Source organism: Aaosphaeria arxii (genome assembly GCF_010015735.1).
Source record: "Aaosphaeria arxii CBS 175.79 unplaced genomic scaffold BU24scaffold_5, whole genome shotgun sequence".
Taxonomy (NCBI): Eukaryota; Fungi; Ascomycota; class Dothideomycetes; order Pleosporales; genus Aaosphaeria; species Aaosphaeria arxii.
Genome location: NW_022983478.1, coordinates 1,071,807 through 1,089,889, shown reverse-complemented (window position 1 = coordinate 1,089,889; position 18,083 = coordinate 1,071,807). Strand labels below are relative to the sequence as shown.

The following is an 18,083-nucleotide window of genomic DNA, read 5'->3' as shown; positions in this document are numbered from 1 at the left end:
CATAGCTGTCTTTACAGTTGAAATCGACCTTGCCAGTCTCAACCAGCAGCTTGAATAAAGCCTTGTTGCCGGTCTCCAGGCCTAGCATTAGTAGAGTCCTCCCACGGCTGTCTCTATAGTTGAAATCAACCTTGCCAGTCTCCTGCAGCAGCTTGATCAAGCCCTCGTTGCGATCCTCCACTGCTAATGAAAACGGTGTTTTTCCGTTTTTATCTTTCGCGTTTACCAAGGATACGTCCCTCTGTAGCAGGAGTTTGACTATTCTGTCATACCTCCTGCGTACAGCAATGTGTAACGGGGCTTCACCATCCCAATTTGTCGAAGCAGGTGAAGCACCATAGGAGAGCAAGAGTTCTACTATTTTTATCTTGCCGCAGCGCACAGCAAAGTGCAACGAGGCTTCACCATTCCATTCTATCAAAGCAGGTGAAGCACCGTGGGAGAGCAAGAGTTCTACTATTTTTGTCTCGCCGCCGTGCACAGCAATGTGTAACGGGGTTCTATCATCCAGATCTGTCGAAGTAGGTGAAGCACCGTGGGAGAGCAAGAGTTCTACCATTTTTGTCTCGCCGCCGCGCACAGCAGCGTGTAACGGGGTTTCATCATCCAGATCTGTCGAAGTAGGTGAAGCACCGTGGGAGAGCAAGAGTTCTACTATTTTTGTCTCGCCGCCGCGCACAGCAATGTTTAACGGGGCTTCGCCATCCGAATTTGTCAAAGCAGGTGTAGCGCCATGGGAGAGCAAGAGTTCTACTATTTCTGTCTTGCCATTTTCCACAGCATAGGTTAACAGGCCTCTGCCATCCGAATCTGTCGATGCAAGTAAAGCACCGTGGGAGAGCAGGAGATCCACTATTTTTGTCTGGCCCCTTCGTACCGCACACCATAGTGCTTCTTTATCGTACCCGTCGTACCCGTCGTACCTGTCGTCCTCGTCGTACTCGTCGTACTCGTCGTACTCGTCATCTTCACTGGCATGCTCCAGGGCTCTGTCAAATGATGCAGATCTTATTGTATCACCTCCAGCCTCTAGCAAACGCGACAAAATACTCCGAAGAGTTGCAGCGTCTCGATCGCCAAGCTCCTTGACAGCAATGTACACAGCTCCATCAAGCGGAACACCTTTCTCAATGAGTTTCAAGAGAAGTTTCTCGTTTCTGATGTGAACAGCGTATTGTACTAGCGCAGATTCTCGTCCAAAGAACTTGAGATCAGCGCCGAGCTCAATCAACCTTAAAAATACTTGTTCAGCATTTCCAGTTACAGCAATAGTCAAAGGGGTTTCGCCATCTTTGTTTTCAGCATTGATGTCCGCAGCTTTTCTTGTTTTCGGAGCGCTCCAATTTTGTGTTGAGGTATTCTGGGCTAATGAATTCTCAGGGAGGTTCTGTGTTTCCACTGACCAATCTAACAGTGCTAATGCTAGATCTTGGTGGTGCTCTCGCATAGCAAGAAGCAATGGAGTATTCCCTTCAGAATCTCTGCTATTGATTCCCCCATCGTCCTCCTGGAGACATGCCATGAGGGCACTTTTTGAACCAAAAGCAACCGAAACATGGAGAGAGGTTGCTTTGACGAAGGGCCAGCCTATAGGCGCATAGGCAGAATTGGGGTCCAAGACTTTCCAGACGTGAGCGAGTCTTTGCAATGGTTCTGACTGTGGCGCCCATTGAATAAGCGACAGAAGGTCGAGCTGTGGTATTCGCTCTTGTTCTACTGTCTGGATATGCTTAAAGAGAAATCTTACTGCATATGGAGCCAGTGGAAACCTCACCGAGAGGGTTCCACGAGAGAGTTGATGGCCTTGTAAAACGTCCTCAATCGCAAGATATCTCAGGCAAGACCTTGAGATTTGGTAGTGGCCGATTCCAATTTCAGAGTAAGAGCTGCCATGACGACGCTTGGTATCGTTGAGAACGTTGTTGAGAATGAAATCGGCAACGGATTGATGAATGAATTGCGCTTCCCGATAGTGGGTGTTCTCGTCGGGATCGTATTGCTCCCATACATCAGGAGTCTGGAATTCTACCAGCCCTCTGGAAATATGCTTGATCCGCGTCTCAAACTGCGATAGATCTTTGACCCAGACCTCATGTTCTTTCAATTCAGTAATGCCTGAATAAGCCATGTCCTGATCGGTTGCCAATGCATCCCGAAGTTCTAGTGCTGACAAAGGGCGCTCACTGAACAAAATCCACTGGGACAGCTTGATCATCTGATCCCTTTCAGAATCAGTCGCATTTCTGAGGATCTCAGTGTATAACCCGTCGAGGTCTTTCGGAATAGATGCCAACTTTCCGGCAATTCGATCTGCCTTTGTCCCAATTATACTCTCTTCCCTCACTATAGTGGCAACTAAGACTGCCCATTGGAATGACCCTTGAGCCTTGCGAAGGATCTCCTTCTCAAACTGCTCCCGTTTGGCTACCGGTTTGATATCTTTCAGAAAGTCTTTAGTAACTAGTTTGATATCCTTCTCGTTTCGGTTCTCTACAAGAACCGCCGGGATCTCGTCATGACCAAGGATTGGGTAGTGCCTAGAAGAAAAGCAGATCTTGACTTGGGCTTTCTCGCGCTCAACATCTTTCATAAGATCTTTGAAATACCTCACCATTTCTTTCGCAAGATCCTCTCCATACTCGTCCAGTGCGTCGACAAATATAATGATTGATCGATGGTGTGTTCCCTGGACCAGGACTTTTGACATGAGTTCTCGTAGCTCTTTCTCGTCCCAGTCCCACCTTTTCTCATGATAAGACCCGACGCGTTTCTCGCGATCTTCGAATTGCTCGGTCAGCTCGGAGAGATATTCGGGGAAATGGCTGAGCATCGAGTTTAATAGGGCGCGAAAGGTGCCAAGAGGCGACTTTTGCAAAAAGGTGCCTCTGCCATGTATGAAAAAACGAAGAAGCAGCTCGTCAGTCTTCATTTGATTCATCTGATTCATTTGGGCAAAAGCAGATTTCATGAGAGCGGATTTTCCTGCCCCAGGATTCCCTTTGACCCAGAAAAGCCCTCGTGAATTGTTGATCCACTTTCGAGTTTGAAGGTCGTCCAAGAACCAGCTACAAGTGCCTTTTGTTACATGTATCTTGTTAAACCTGGAATCCTGTTCTTGAAAGGAGAGTGATCTCAGACAATCTAAACTACATCAGTGGCTTCATGAAGGCGTTGTTCAATTACCAACCTATATTCTCTTGAGACAGTGGTGGCGATGCTACAGAGCTGTTAAAACTGGGCACTCATAGGGTCAACACTTACACGTACGAGGATCTCGAGGGCCTCTACTTCTAATATCATGATCCAACCTCTTGAGTGCCATTGGCAGCAGACCAAGTTTGACATGGCTGTATAAAATATCAAATTCGCTGCTGAATTTCACAAGTTCCGAGTGATTCTGATCCACTGGGTATTGGAGGTGGCTGCCACATGTCGCAGATAAGTGGTTGACTATGACGTCCAAAGAGCGAGAGAGCTCCGAGAGTTCCAGTACACCATCAGTCCTCTAACACAAAGTATCAGCCACATTTTACGAATATAGTCAAAATATAGACCCTGTTTCGACACACCTTATTTTTCATAGAAGATCTTTCGATTTCGAGGTAGGAGATAATTTCAGGGGCCATGGGGCCAAGTGCGGCCTTGAAATCGCTCTCAAGTTGTTGAAGTAGTACTGACTTCCATTTGAGACCCTCCGTGTACAACTGAGAGTGATTTGGTAACAATTTAGCAAATGATCCAGCAGCAAGCCCCAAATGGGGAACGCCGAAGAACAAAAACCCATTAGTGACATCTAGTATCGCCGTCGAGTTGCCTTCGATATTCTTTTTGTCCTGGACCACAGCCTAAAGTCAATTGTAAGCGGCGAAAGGACTGCTATAAGTTGGGCGGGAATACAAACCTCCTTAATGAGGAGGCCGCCAACACCATGCCCGATGAATACTATCGGGCGAGACTGACGAGTGCGCTAGTTAGAACTTTAGCTGAAGCGATGAGAGTGGCGCGTAAACGTAGACATACCCGAACATTCTGTATTTCGATTTCAAATTCTCGACCTAGAGTGGCCAAGGTCGTGAAGGAGTCACTTTGACCATCTCGAATATTATATCCATAGATGAAAATTCTCGCTTTAGGTAAGTCCAGTGGTAGAGCGTCACGAAGCCACATGAAAGGCCCGTCCGTTTCTTGGAAGGAATCGAAAGCATCACCTGGACCAGATATCGCGATTACACTGAAATAACAGATCAATTAGTTGTTCTACATTGAACGCTTGTTTGACTTACTCGACATAGCAATCATCTTCGGCGTCATGAAGAGGCGTGAAGCCTGAAAAATGAGTATCGAATACCAGGCGTCCTTTGTGATTCAAGATTTCCCCATTGAAAGATGCATTCTCGGGCATACCAAATACCCATTCGTTTTTATTGTCGTTGGATAAAGACGCAGGCAGCGTGTCGAAGCTGAGAGTTGCGACCTTGGTGTGACCGTCTATAGGGTTGACGGCAAGTGAATGCACTACTAAACTGGCGTCCCGTTCCATGGAGAGAATGTTCTTGATAAAGTCACAAACATCTACCTTGCGTTGAAACTCCATCGGAATTCCTCTCAGTCTAAAATTACGCCAGCTGCTGGCAGTCATTGCTTTATTGCATGAGGAAACGGAGTCTGGATGTTTAACACCAATGGGTTCAGAAGCTGAGTAAATATCAGCCAATTATCCGTTGTATTGTTCTTGTGGGGCCAGTTTACTGATTGATCGAGCCAGCATGGGCCCATTAGAGGCTTTGACCATCTTTTTTACCACTGCGGCCATCATCTGAAAGTCTTCCTCTGACGATTTCCCAAACTTGTTCATGTCAAAATGCGTTCTTGAGAGCGAGACATGTTCCATGCCTTCTGATATATCGAGGCAACCAGAGCTCTTATTCACTACAAACTGCTTCCAAAGAAAGTCAGCCTAGACGTGCACAGGTTCAGTCTCATTGCCTACCGTTCGTTTCTGATTTCCTACGATCTTTCCCACGTTGCATGGCTTCAGTTCGTAAAAGCAGGCAACAAGGGCTTTCTTTTCAAGCCTTCGTGTCTTTCCAAACGATTCCACAACATCTTGAAGAATCTCGTTTCCTGGCTCCAATATCCTCAGGATTTCTGGCTGTATGTCATCTTCCTCATACTCCCTCCGTGCTGCCTCTAACATCTCGGTCTGGCTCATCTCGTCCGTACCCCTGAAGGGCGTACCAAGGAATATTAAACCGGTAGTAGAGGCAAACACGTCGGGCCAGTCGATTTCGTGGTGCCGGGCTTCCACGAGGGCCTTTATCATGTTAGCTAGGACTTATAATTGTGTCGATCTGTTGCCTACCTTCAGCACAACTAATCCACCAAAACAGTGTGCTATGAAGATAAGAGGGCGCTTTGGATTTTCCTAAAGAAATCAGGATACAATGTACAACTACGCGTTCAGTGTTGATGCAGTCGCGGATGTGTACCTCTCTCTTTAGACCGAGGGCCAAGAGCAGTCGCTGTGCCACCGTCGATGCATTCTGCCGCAGGGCCCCTTCTCCAAACCACCGTGACTCGTATCCATATCGCATAATTCGCGCGTGAGGTGCTACAGCAGGTAGCATGGCCTCATCAGAGAGCCAGTTAACCCACCTTGGGCCCTCAGCCGTGGGGACATTCTTACACCAGGTGTCGTCTGGGTGCGCTCCGATGCCGTGAATCGCGACGATGCTAGAGTGAGTAAACATAAGCATAGACACCTGATACTAGTTACTAACGCTCACTTACTCGACGGTGTCTCCTGGTGTCTTCCGGAGCACTTTGAGGCCGATGTCATCATCTGTTACGGGCCGTACCTAGCTCCACGTTAGCAACTCCACATTTCGTATGGTTCCCACTACTACGAACCATGGCTGGTTGTAACCATCAGCAACCACAAACTAGAGGTTTGAAGAACAGGCAAAAGTGGGAATGAGAGGTGAGGAGACCCGGAGATTCGAAGATAACGAGCAGGCTGAAAATGCAAATGCCAAGCTGAGGCTGGGCTGTACTGCATACGCAGTAAGGCTGAACCAGGCAGGGACAGCACTGCCGAAGTCAATGAATGTATATACCCCGCTAACCACCAGCAGATTTACATTCGCATAGCAAATGTGCTTCGACTATCGAGAACAAGTTGTACAGATTTTGCAAAAGAAAACACTCCTTTCTAATCATGTCTCCATTCTCTAAGAAGAATCAGTTAGTTCACGATCTTGACTCTAGTGCGAGTTCATTGCCAAATACCTCTTTGCCTGGTCAGCCTTCCATCTTGCTTAACAACTTTAGCCACACGAAAAGGTTTCTTGAGAAAGAGTTCTGCTCCTACGACCTTGAGAAAATGGCACCGCACCTATGGATTATGACCACATTATCAAGCGCGAACATCAATCCACTGCACCGGCAACGGGTCAAAGGGCGCGAAATCATCGTCACTGAAGAGCCCCGTTTGCATCTAGTCTGGATTCACAACCGTATCTTCATTAAGCCTCTCCCACGGTATATCTTATCCCAGGCATTCTGGGAGATGTACTTGGATAAGGGGTCTAACCGACTGGGCGATAGTCGACTCGATATATACAGGGCTGCAACTGGGTTTCTACGGACATACCGCTACTTGATCCAGCACGAGTCGGACTTCAACATCGCCCAGCAGGAAAACCTTCGTCTCATCCCCAAAGACGTGGACTGGAAGCAGTTCAGCAACTTTATCGCAGACCTCAACCACATCGACGACTCCACCGTATCGAAAAGATACTGCTACGGTGAACTACGATTGACTCGCCTCAACTTCTACGCCCCATTCCTCCTTCGCAAGTTCCAATTTGAGCAGGTGCATGGCCAATACGGAGCTTTCTTTGGACGCCTGTACGGTCCTTTGCTTTTCCTGTTCGCTCTCATCTCCATAGTCCTCAGTGCCATGCAGGTGGCGCTTGCGGCCGAGCAGCTGGCGGCTGTACATTGGGAGATGATTTGGCATGTATCTCGCTGGTTTAGCATAGTGAGCCTGGTGGGAGCAGCTATTGTGTCGTTGTGGTTCGCTATACTCTGGCTGTGGTTGTTTTTGGATGAATGGATTTATACGGTGAGACGTAAGATAGAGAAGAGGAAGGAGAGTCGTAGCATTTCGTCGTGTTAGTTTCGCTTTATCAGATGTTCTATAATCTAGTCGGAGTTACATTCAGCACACTTTTGCCTGCCTTCTTTCTCCGCCTTCAATAAATCTGTGTCTAACGAACCCCTTACTAGTAAGGACAGAATATGTCTCTCCACACATGTATATCATTCTAGGCTCACCGACAGAGTTCGAAAATCACACATTGCCCTTCCAATGAGTATCGATATTGGCGATTTGCTATCTATCCCGTTCCGCCTGTTCACCGATTGCGGATCGTGTCGATGGTGTCCGTTGCTCTAGAAGCTCCTTTACGCAATAGGACGACCGCTATGGCGCCTTTAATATATGTTCTTGCTACTGACTACGATGTTAGTGGCTTTTGTTGTGTTGTTAGGACAAAGCATCAAGGCCAGGGTTTTAAGAAATTTTGTTGGATTATCTGCATTTCCATTCTACTACTATAGTACATATGGAAGTCTGTATATAAAACCTTGAATATTTGATAAGAACGATAGTGTCACCTCTGCGCATTTACTTATGAGTGATCAAAACGTAGATTGCAACAAATATTCTTTTAATAATCTGCCTTCAATGTCTACAACTTTGTAGATATCGAAATACACATAGACACCTGTGTACTACTAGTATTGGTCTCGTCCTTTGCCTGTATACTTGCAAAATACATCAATCAACACAATTCATGGTCAATATATTTTTTCATTGATTACAGTCAATTTGTCGGCGGTAGTGACATTCTTTACTATATATCTTGCATCTCTCCAAGTCGCCATAGATTATGACTTACGATACAGCCTAGGAAGCCTGTTTTGCACTCGTTCTTCGGCGTATCATCTCTTGCTTTGCTTCAAGGCAGATGAAAGAATACATGCTCCATATGGATGCATTAATGGCACTAGAACATCGTTGTTCTGAGTACTCCGTACCTAGGTATATATCCAGGACAGTCACTTCTCACAATGCGAGGCGATGCGATCTCGCAGTTGGTTGGTGGTAGGAGCACGGGCAACTGGTGGTGGCGAATGGCGGAGGCGGAGGAGGCGGAGCGAGGTGTTCATCGCGGTTATGCCTCTCAAAACACACAAATCACAACTACCTAGATCTGGCGCATTTATTCATTACTATGCTATGATCATTATTGTACTCATACAATAATGAATGTATCCCGTCATTGAATTAATTAATGCCGACAGTCAGGCACGAAACAGACTCACGTGCACAGCGCAGCAGGCAGGCCGCGTAGGCAGGTGACTTGGTCTGGACGACGGGGAGAATGAGGCTTGGGGGAGGCTAGTCCCAATGCGGTGGATACCTGACCTTGATCCAAGCTGACACCTTTATCGCGTCACCTCCACCCGCCGTCACAGGGAGTGGAATAGGGATCCGATCGACTATGTGTAGGACAGTGTAGTGAATGTATTCATCGTGAGGATGGTTATAGAAGAAACGAAACAAATTAAAGAGGAGTGAAAGGGTATATTGTGGCTGATGCCATTCGCTGTCCGTTGTCGGCTTTGATGATGAGCTAGGTATGTTTGGAGGAAGGAGCTACCCAGGCAGGTACGGCTATCTAGGTACTCGCACCTGTCATACATGGCGAGCTCCGGTTACTCAGACAGACGCACGAGTACTGAACGAGTACTTATCATAACTCATGAACGAGATAAGGAGTATGGAGATGTTACTGAATAGTGTTGTTCCCGTCGTGCATAACTGCCTCAGGCACTATTTAATGGAAGAGGGTGATGAATGATGATGATGACGGGATGGATGAGGTGGATGGTTGTCCGGGTATCAAAGGCGTTGCGTGGACGGATTGGGGATGGTCGTAACAGAACCAGCCCCACGATTTACTTGGAAAGCAGGAAGGAAGGAGCTACCTGGGCTACCTAGTTACCGAGCTCGTACCTTCCCTAGCACCCTAGATAGAGTAACTAGGTAGGTAAGCTATTGTATGGGGGAGAGGAGGAGTCACCTGCGTCACAATCCAATCAATCAGCACAGTCCACCCCCTCGGCGAGCGCAGATAAGACCCATCCTACCTGCTCTCCAGCTTCATCAACACAACACTCACATCTCCATCTCTCTTCTTCCTCTCTTCTTCCATCCATCTCTCTTCTCTCTATCATCCTCTCACCTATCCATCTTCATCCTCCAAACAACCTTCTCCCACTGTCTCTTTCCCATCCCAACTCCCTCCAACCTCTCATCGCCACCAGCCTCGCCGTGCGAGCTTATCCGCCATCATGAGATTCACTGCCCTCGCACTCCTCCCTCTGCTCGCTGCAGCTTCGCCCACCTTCAAGGTCGGTACCATTCACAATGAGGCCGCTCCCGTCATCTCGTCGGTCCACGCCGAGGAGATCCCCAACTCCTACATGATCGTCTTCAAGAAGCACGTCAAGGACGGCAAGGACCACCACGACTGGGTCCAGAGCATCCACACCCAGAGCAACCAGGAGCGTCTTGAGCTCCGCAAGCGTTCCATCGAGACGGAGATCTTCGAGGGTCTCAAGCACACATACAACATGGCTAATGGCTTGATGGGCTACTCTGGTCACTTCGACGATGAGACCATCGAGCAGATCCGAAGGCACCCCGATGTAAGTCTACAAAGAACACCCCAATCTCTCATTTCTTTTCTCTCCAAATCCCTATGGCGACCCCGGCGAAGGCGTTGCGAAGCTCCTCCAGCTTTGTTGAGAGCTTCGTTGGGCCCGTCCCACCTCCTCCGGGAGCCGCGCAGCTGCGTGGACCCTCCCGCGGGTGGCGTGGAGAGCTCGGCCTAGTTGCCTGAGTTGCCGGAAGATGCCACCAGGAGCAACAAGCTTGCAATTCAATGTGCAACTATTCCTGCCATCTCCTCTGCAGAGTGTACATCGCGCAGCCGCCGTGACAGCAGCTGTTGCCGCTCGAACGAGCACGCGATCGCATCTCCGCAGGCAACTCCGCCGAGCCGACCCAGCCACGCAAGCTATCCGAAACCAGCACGTGACGCAATCGGAACCCACGCTAACGCCATCGCAGGTCGACTACATCGAGAAGGATTCCATCGTCCACACCCAGGGTGATGATGACTACGAGACCGAGAAGAACGCCCCCTGGGGTCTTGCCCGTATCTCCCACCGCGACCAGTTGAGCTTCGGCACCTGGAATAAGTACCTCTATTCTGGCGACGGTGGCGAGGGCGTTGACGTCTACGTCATTGATACTGGTACCAACGTTAAGCACGTCGACTTTGAGGGTCGTGCTAAATGGGGCAAGACCATCCCTCAGGGCGATGCCGATGAGGATGGTAACGGCCACGGCACCCACTGCTCCGGTACCGTCGCCGGTAAGAAGTACGGTGTCGCGAAGAAGGCTCACGTCTATGCCGTCAAGGTGCTCCGATCTAACGGCTCTGGCACCATGTCCGACGTCGTCAAAGGTGTCGAGTGGGCTGCTCTCGCTCACAAGGACACTGTTGCTGCCGCCAAGAACGGCAAGAAGAAGGGCTTCAAGGGAAGCGCTGCCAACATGAGCTTGGGTGGTGGCAAGTCTACCACTCTCGACCTTGCTGTCAACGCTGCTGTCGATGCCGGCATCCACTTTGCTGTCGCTGCCGGTAACGACAACGCCGACTCTTGCAACTACTCTCCCGCTGCTGCCGAGAACGCTGTCACCGTCGGTGCCTCCACCCTCCTTGACCAGCGTGCGTACTTCTCCAACTTCGGAAAGTGCAATGACATCTTTGCTCCCGGTCTCAACATCCTCTCCACTTGGATTGGATCTGAGCACGCCACCAACACCATCTCCGGTACCTCGATGGCTTCTCCTCACATTGCTGGTCTCTTGGCCTACTTCCTCTCCCTCCAGCCCGCTAAGGACTCTGCCTACGCCGTTGCCGACATCACCCCCAAGAAGCTCAAGGCTAACCTCATCGCCATCGGCACGACTGGTGCTCTCTCTGACGTTCCCAGCAACACCAAGAACATCCTTGCCTGGAACGGTGGTGGCTCCAGCAACTTCTCCGAGATTGTCGAGAAGGGTGGCTACGCCGCCTCTACCTCCAAGCCCATCATCACCGAGATTGAGGAGGAGATCGAGGCCGACTTCCACAAGGCCAAGAAGGCTGCCCACAAGGCCGGCTCCCACCTCGAGGAGAAGCTCGAGAAGCTCACCTCTGAGATCGAGGACTTCGTTGCTGAGGAGATGGAGGGCTTCTTCCACGAGTTCAAGGGCCGTGTTTCTCGCGAGTAAGCCAGCCGCTCACATGTGGCTTTGACGTCAATGTGCTTGTCATTTGGTATAGCATGATCATGTATGGATGGGTTCGGGAGTTTGTCGGATTGTGCATTTTCTCTCTGCTTTGGGTATAGTACATGTCACCTCATTTACGCCGTTATTAGTATGTTTCCATTCAGTCGGGAAGACTGGTTCCATAGAGAGGACGTTTTGATAGACAATCAATCCCTCTCCTATTATTGACATGATTCTCCCCTCATTTCGTGATGTACTGTCTACGTGATTGCGAGATTGACCCCTTTTGAGTAACGAAGCACTTCTCCAAAGCCATAGGTAGGATGGCCCATTCAAGCATACATGACTTGTGCAGCGTTTCCGCTTTGCACAGTGCACCACAAGTAGATCACGGCTAGATGCACCCCTTCCTAGAACCACTTCTAGGTCCAAGATGGCGAGACTCGAGGGTATGTTCTTGGTTCTTCACCCATAGCTGGATTAGTTAATTTGTTATCTGGAGGTGCCCGACTATTGCCAGGCAACCAGGCAACAGGACTGGGATGATACCATGATGGAATGGTTCCTGGATCGAAGAAACCCACATTGGCTTAGCGTAGGATCTGTCCTAGGAAACGATCACCCCTATCTGTTTGGACGTTCTACCAGTGCGTGTGTATATAAAGTACCGCTATCCACAGACGCGATTGAATTGGACACTTTCTACGGAGTACAGGAATACTGAAAGAGATATACCTTGGTCATTGGGATAATTTCATGAAAGATGCCACCAAAGAGAGCCCGCGGAGGGAGGGTAGCCAAGTCCAAACAGACGGCACGTCTAGGAACACCACCAGCAGCACCAGCGAAACCAAAACCATATAAATTCCGGCCCACAGAGAAGAACCGTCGACGCTTCACGGCTGAAAAGTCAGAACACAACTTCCCCTACCTACACGAGATCCTCCAGGCCCAGGAAGAACAAAACCCAACGTCGCCGACCACTCTATCCAAACTCAAGCAGATCCAGGATGAAAACCCAACGTTCTCCATCCCTCAACTCTTCAAATATATATCATCCTCCGATGACGATAACGATGCCAGCCTCATCCTAGAACCTCTCTTCCTCGTCCTCGCCCTCCCCCAAAAGACCTCCCCCATAACCCCCAACCAAAAAACCACCATCGAACTCTCCCTCCGCTCCCAATCCCCCAACTCCTACCTCCCCTCCACGCCCCTGGGAGCCCTCCTATCCACACACAACATAAAACGAGAACTCTCCACCATCCACGTCATCGACGCCCTCTCCCTTAAGAACCCCCCACCCCGACACCCCATCGAAATCTCCACCGAAACCACCCCCTTCGACCACCTCCTCGAAGTAACCTCCCTAACCTCCATCCACACCTCCGACCACGACCTCGCCGCCCTCGCAACCCACACCCCCAACCACATCCGCCGCACCTTCTTCAAGCCCCCCTCCCGGCCCCAGCACCCCTCCCTAACCTCCTCCAACCACCCAAACTTCGACGCCAGCGAATCCTCCGCACAAACATACTGGTCCACCTTCCCGCTCCTCATAACCTGGACCGCGACCGTCGTCCGCCTCGAGCGCCTCTTCCTCGCCGACTCCGGCGCCGCGACCCTGGGTTCCGTAAACACGTTCGCCTCTTTGCAACTCACCGGGTGGCCGCCGCGCTCCTCCGCATGGCTCACGGCCCGGATGGGGGAAACCTGGGACCCGGCGCGCGACCCGGAGGGCGGGGCGATGGCGAGGGGGGAGTTCCTCGGCGCGAAGTACTGGGGTCTTGGGACGTTGGTGGGTGTCGGGGCGGACGAGGACGATGGGTGTGGGGGTCCGAGGGCGGGGGATCTAAGGCCGTTGTCGTGGGGGCCGCTGAGGGGGGATACGAAGGTTGCGAGGTTGGAGGTTGGAGTGAGGTTTGAGGTTCGGGGGGTTGTGGAATCTGTTGGTGGGGATGGGGAGGAGGGGAGGGAGAGGGAGGTCAGGGTGAGGTTGGATTGGGGGAGGCATGGGAGGGAGGGGAGGGTCGTGCTGGAGGTGATTGGGTTGAGTGTGCATTGGAAGTGTGAGGGGGGTGTTGAGGGGGTGAGGGTTGGGGGGAGTTATAGGTTTCAGGGGATTGTGCCGGCGCCGGTGAATGCGGTGGAGATGGGGGAGGGCGGGTTGTTGGGGCAGAAGTGGGTGGTTCATGAGTATGAGGAGTTGTAGGTGGTTTTTGATATGTGTGTGTGTAGATCTCAGGAGGAATATGAGGAATTGGAGGTGGTGGTAAGGAAGTGAGTGAGCAAGCATGACTTAGATCTATATCTTTCCTATGAACACAAGGTACATTACCTAACATACCACTCTCCAGAAGTCGTTTCCAGTGTCTGATTCTACATATTCTGGATCGTATCATATCATACCGTTCAATGAATTCCCCTATACATAGCACCAATTGGGCAAGTTTGCAACGATTAGGATGTAGGATGCACCAACACTGAAGTGCTATGAAATGAACTGCATCGTGTTCAAGAACACCTTCTTCTGGTCTGATTAGGGAGATGAGGATGATGGGTGAATGCACTTGTTTGATACGTTACTGTGTAGTAGCCGTATTTTGTAATTGTGTGTTGTGAGTGTAGCCTATGTTCTTCGATGGTGTCTATTCGTGTTGGGTTTGTGGAGAGTATAGGTGGAGAGGTAGTAGTGTATATGTTGTGTTTTCTGTACGCCTAGACGATTCGAATGGATTGACTTACTCCTCTTAGATTGAGTGAATGGAGAAGACATCAATCTAAATACAAAAGCAAGTGTTAGATTGGCATAGACACACCTACTATGAAGCCATAGGCAATATTATCATAGCGTACGAGTGAGTACATACAAAATGCTCCTCGTCAGTGCCGACCTTCCAAGTCCTCTCGCCCTCCCCCAAATTCACGGTGATATAGTCGAAACATTATCTCATTCCAATATATCAAACCTCTCTGCTCCCAATTTTCCCAAATGTTTCGCAACCTGATATCAGTTTCAGGTCCGTCGATGGCGATTGGCCAGCCCACCTACCTCCTACCCAACATCAGCCGACGGATGCCGTCCAAGACATGACGACAGACAACAATTGGCTCACCCCTAAACTACGATACTCGTCCCGTTCGTCCCTCGCACCTATCCAACCAGCGAGCGACCCCTCCTTTGACAGTCACCTATTCCCTCCCCCGCCGTTATAACGGCCATAGGCATCGCACGTGGTCGGTCGCCGTTTATTCCTGAATCTGCTGTCGTGACTCTACCTAGTTCGTTCCCCTTCAGAAAGCTGGGCTGGGCCTGGCTTGTCTCGAGGGCAATGATGTAGTTTGCGCGAATTGTTTGCGCGCGCGACGTAGACGCAGGCTGTGTGAGCTTGGTTTTCCTCGCGTCTAGTGGACAGTACAAACGTCCTTCTGTCCCGAGTCTTCTGACGAGGGACTCGCATTTCCTCACGGGACTTTGGATGTACTTTTTTCATTTCATTGAATATATACAAGTGTATAGTATAAGTGATGGAGAAACTACAGACGTTGCTCATAGCGAACCGAGGCGAGGTTGCGGTACGTACCTCGCGCGGCGTTAACCCACCTACTTGCCCCCACATGTTCCTTATTCCCGAAACGACAACCACACGCTGACATCATACATCGCAGGCCAGCATCTGCAAGACCGCAAAGAGATTGGGCGTGAAGGCCATTGCGATTTACATAGAAGAAGATCGTAGTACCCAGCATGTTTCCGAGGCTGACGATGCTGTTCTTCTGCCCGGCAGGGACGTGGTTGCGTATGCGGACGAGGAGAATTTGCTGAGGATAGCGAGGGAGAAGAGTGTCGATGCTGTTTTAACGGGGTATGGGGCTCTGGCTGGGAATGCGGAATTTGCTCGTAGAGTTGTCGAGGCGGGAATGGTATGGGTTGGACCGTCGCCGGAGTTGATAGAAGCGTTTGGTGACAAGCATGTTGCTCGAGGTCTGGCTGAGAAGGCCAACGTGCCTGTTGTCACCGGAACTGAAGGCCCGGTTGAAGATCAAGAGATAAAATGCTATCCAGAGAGTCGCCACGTCGAGGTGCAGGTGTTCGGCAATGGCAAAGGCCAGGCGATCCACTTCGGAGAGCGCGAATATTCCATCCAAATACGACATCAGAAGATCATCGGTGAATGTCCAAGTCCGTTCGTCGAACAGCACCCAGGCTTGAAACAAAAGCTATGCGATGCTGCTGTGCGTCTCTCCGAGTCCACGAAGTACGGGTCAGCGGGGACTGTCGAGTATCTGGTCGATGACAAGTTCGGCGACTTTTTCTTCCTGGGCATGAAGACGCAGTTGCAGGCTGAACGTGGCGTCACAGAGCTCTGCTACGGAGTCGATATAGTAGAGCTAATGCTGAGGCAGGCAGATGCCCAGCTAACTGGAAACGATGGACTCGACGCGGAGGCACTGAAAGCGATGCAACGTTCAGGGCCCACTGGATCTACTATTGGAGTTAGCATCTACGCAGAGAACTCCCTGAGAGATCATGCTTTGTGTCCTGGCCCATTGCAACAGGTCGAATGGAAACATGTGCCTGGTAGTCGCATCGACACTTGGGTGTCCGCCAATACTTGCATCTCGCCATACTATTGTAAGCTCCCTTCATGTTCCCCTTTCTTCTCCTCCTAAAACTGACTCCAAAACCAAGCTCGAGAACCCTTAATCGCCAAAGCAATGGTCCTCCGACCGACACGCGGCGATGCGATTTCAGGACTCCACCATCTACTCACCGAGTCCTCTGTCTGCGGGCCCCCGACCAATGTTGAGTTTCTCGCCTCGGTTCTCCAGGACCCGAATTTCAAATACGGAAGCACGCCCACGAACTTCCTCCAGTCCTTCGATTACCGTCCCCATGCTATCGATGTCGTCTCGGGAGGCGCTTTCACACTGATCGAGGACCTTCCCGGGCGCCCGGCAGCCGGCAGTGACTATTCGCACTCAGGGCCTATGGATCCGCTTGCTTTCCAGATCGCGAACATGCTCGTTGGAAATCCACGCGAGAAAGAGGGACTCGAGATCACATCGAGCGGACCAGAGCTCCGCTTCGTTGCACCGGCCGTCGTTGCGCTCTGCGGCGCGTCCATGGAGACAACACTGGACGGCCGCGACTTTCCCATGTGGACCCGTGTGCGAATCGAAACCGGACAGACACTCAAGATAGGTGAGACAAGTAGCGGCGGCTGTCGTTCGTATCTAGCTGTGTACGGCGGTTTTCCGTCCATCGCAGTGTGCCACGGTTCCAAGTCCACCGCGATGTTCAGCGACATCGGCTTCGGACTCGGCGGATATCAAGGTCGAGCGCTCAAGTCGGGAGATCTGCTCCAAATCACTGCAGATGTACCTGCAGAGGAAACAATCGAGGCTGTTTCCATCCCCGAGACCATCCGTCCGCAGTACAACTCGCACTGGGAGATCAAGGCGATGGTGGGCCCGCACGACGAGGGGTTCTTCCTGCCCGAGGACCTCGACGCCATCTACAAGGCGAAATGGAAAGTCGAGGGCAAGGCCTCGAGGTGCGAGATACGGATCGACGGACCCAGAATGAAGTGGGCGCGCAAGAACGGCGGCGAAGCGGGATGGCAACCGGCCCATGTCTTCGAGTATGGGTCTCCGGTCGGGGTGTTGAACTGGTGGGGCGCGGGCTCCTACATTAGGGGTGTCGACGGTCCTACTTCCTATCCGTTCGTAAGTTGCACGACTGTAATCCGTGCCGAGTGGTGGAAGCTGGGGCAGATAAAGGCGGGGGATACGCTGACGTTTGTACGTGTGAGTCTGGAGGACGCACTGAAGAAAAGGAGGAAACTGGAGGCGTTTCTCGGCGGCATCGAGCGTGCGTTGCAGGGTGCCGGGACGTTCGACAGCATCGAAAGACTACAAGGCTCTCCTGGCTGCCACGTAGATTTCCACGATGGAGATATAGGAAAAGCGATCGTTTGGAGTAAAGAGGGTAATGGAAACACACCGAGCGTCAAGTTCCGCCAGGTAAAGTCATCCCCCGTTATTCACGCCAAAGGTTGTTGCTAACCAGGAAACCAGGCAGGTGATGACTTCCTAATAGTAGAATACGGCGACGGAACCACTCTCAATCCCAACCTTCAATACTGCGTCACCACCCTCGACACAGCCTTGAACTCCTCTTCCACCCCGTCCACCATCCGAGACAACCTCATCACTACACAGGGATGGCCCACGACACTCCTCATCCACTACGATGGCGCAACACTCGACCGAAACGAACTCCTCACGCACCTGCAAACCCTAGAGGCTCAGCTCAGCGACCGCCGTGCCGCTTAGATATCGTTGTCTTGAACATCCCTGGTGTTGTCGACGTGCCAATGGAGTTACGAGTAAATCTTGTCGACGTTTGGAGTTAGTATATACGAGGTGGTTTTGTTCTTTTTCCTACGTATACCTCTTATTCTTGACTTAGAGTTACGTTGATACACCGCGATACGTTACTTTTCCTTTTATTTCGTCGCAATCGAAAGTCGAGTTCTGAATGCAACTCACCAATTTGTCTGGTCTCTGACTGCGGAGTGGTGGGATGAGGTTGCGTGAACGGCTTCTGACTTGTCTTGTGTCTAATTGATATTTGATATACAACGATACAACCCTCTATGTC

The 18,083-nt window shown here is 50.7% G+C and overlaps 5 protein-coding genes across 5 annotated transcripts; 3 read left to right on the top strand and 2 right to left on the bottom strand.

The window, feature by feature from the left end:
- Positions 1–1,205: 1,205 nt before the first annotated feature.
- Positions 1,206–5,981, bottom strand: BU24DRAFT_371229 (uncharacterized protein; the record flags this gene model as incomplete). The annotated part of the gene is made up of 13 exons (XM_033524457.1): positions 5,911–5,981; positions 5,791–5,858; positions 5,490–5,733; positions 5,363–5,425; positions 4,991–5,314; positions 4,750–4,939; positions 4,284–4,695; positions 4,021–4,231; positions 3,902–3,967; positions 3,570–3,845; positions 3,268–3,505; positions 3,188–3,217; positions 1,206–3,141 (listed from the first exon to the last, which is right to left on the bottom strand). Coding segments are annotated over exons 1-13 (4,059 nt in total), but the record flags the coding sequence as incomplete, so codon positions are not given.
- Positions 5,982–6,053: 72 nt separating this feature from the next.
- BU24DRAFT_423445 (uncharacterized protein) lies at positions 6,054–7,253 on the top strand. The gene has a single exon (XM_033528254.1). It carries the CDS (start codon positions 6,218–6,220, stop codon positions 7,178–7,180), a length of 963 nt encoding a protein of 320 aa, XP_033382858.1. The 5' UTR covers positions 6,054–6,217; the 3' UTR covers positions 7,181–7,253.
- Positions 7,254–9,237: 1,984 nt separating this feature from the next.
- BU24DRAFT_423444 (uncharacterized protein) lies at positions 9,238–11,561 on the top strand. The gene is made up of 2 exons (XM_033528253.1): positions 9,238–9,780; positions 10,205–11,561. Exons 1-2 carry the CDS (start codon positions 9,424–9,426, stop codon positions 11,414–11,416), a joined length of 1,569 nt encoding a protein of 522 aa, XP_033382857.1. The 5' UTR covers positions 9,238–9,423; the 3' UTR covers positions 11,417–11,561.
- Positions 11,562–14,290: 2,729 nt separating this feature from the next.
- Positions 14,291–14,931, bottom strand: BU24DRAFT_423443 (uncharacterized protein). The gene has a single exon (XM_033528252.1). It carries the CDS (start codon positions 14,908–14,910, stop codon positions 14,692–14,694), a length of 219 nt encoding a protein of 72 aa, XP_033382856.1. The 5' UTR covers positions 14,911–14,931; the 3' UTR covers positions 14,291–14,691.
- Positions 14,588–18,065, top strand: BU24DRAFT_423442 (AHS2-domain-containing protein). Its single transcript, XM_033528251.1, has 4 exons — positions 14,588–14,992; positions 15,086–16,052; positions 16,110–17,443; positions 17,498–18,065. The coding sequence occupies exons 1-4, from the start codon at positions 14,945–14,947 to the stop codon at positions 17,753–17,755; spliced, it is 2,607 nt and encodes an 868-aa protein (XP_033382855.1). The 5' UTR covers positions 14,588–14,944; the 3' UTR covers positions 17,756–18,065.
- Positions 18,066–18,083: the final 18 nt, after the last annotated feature.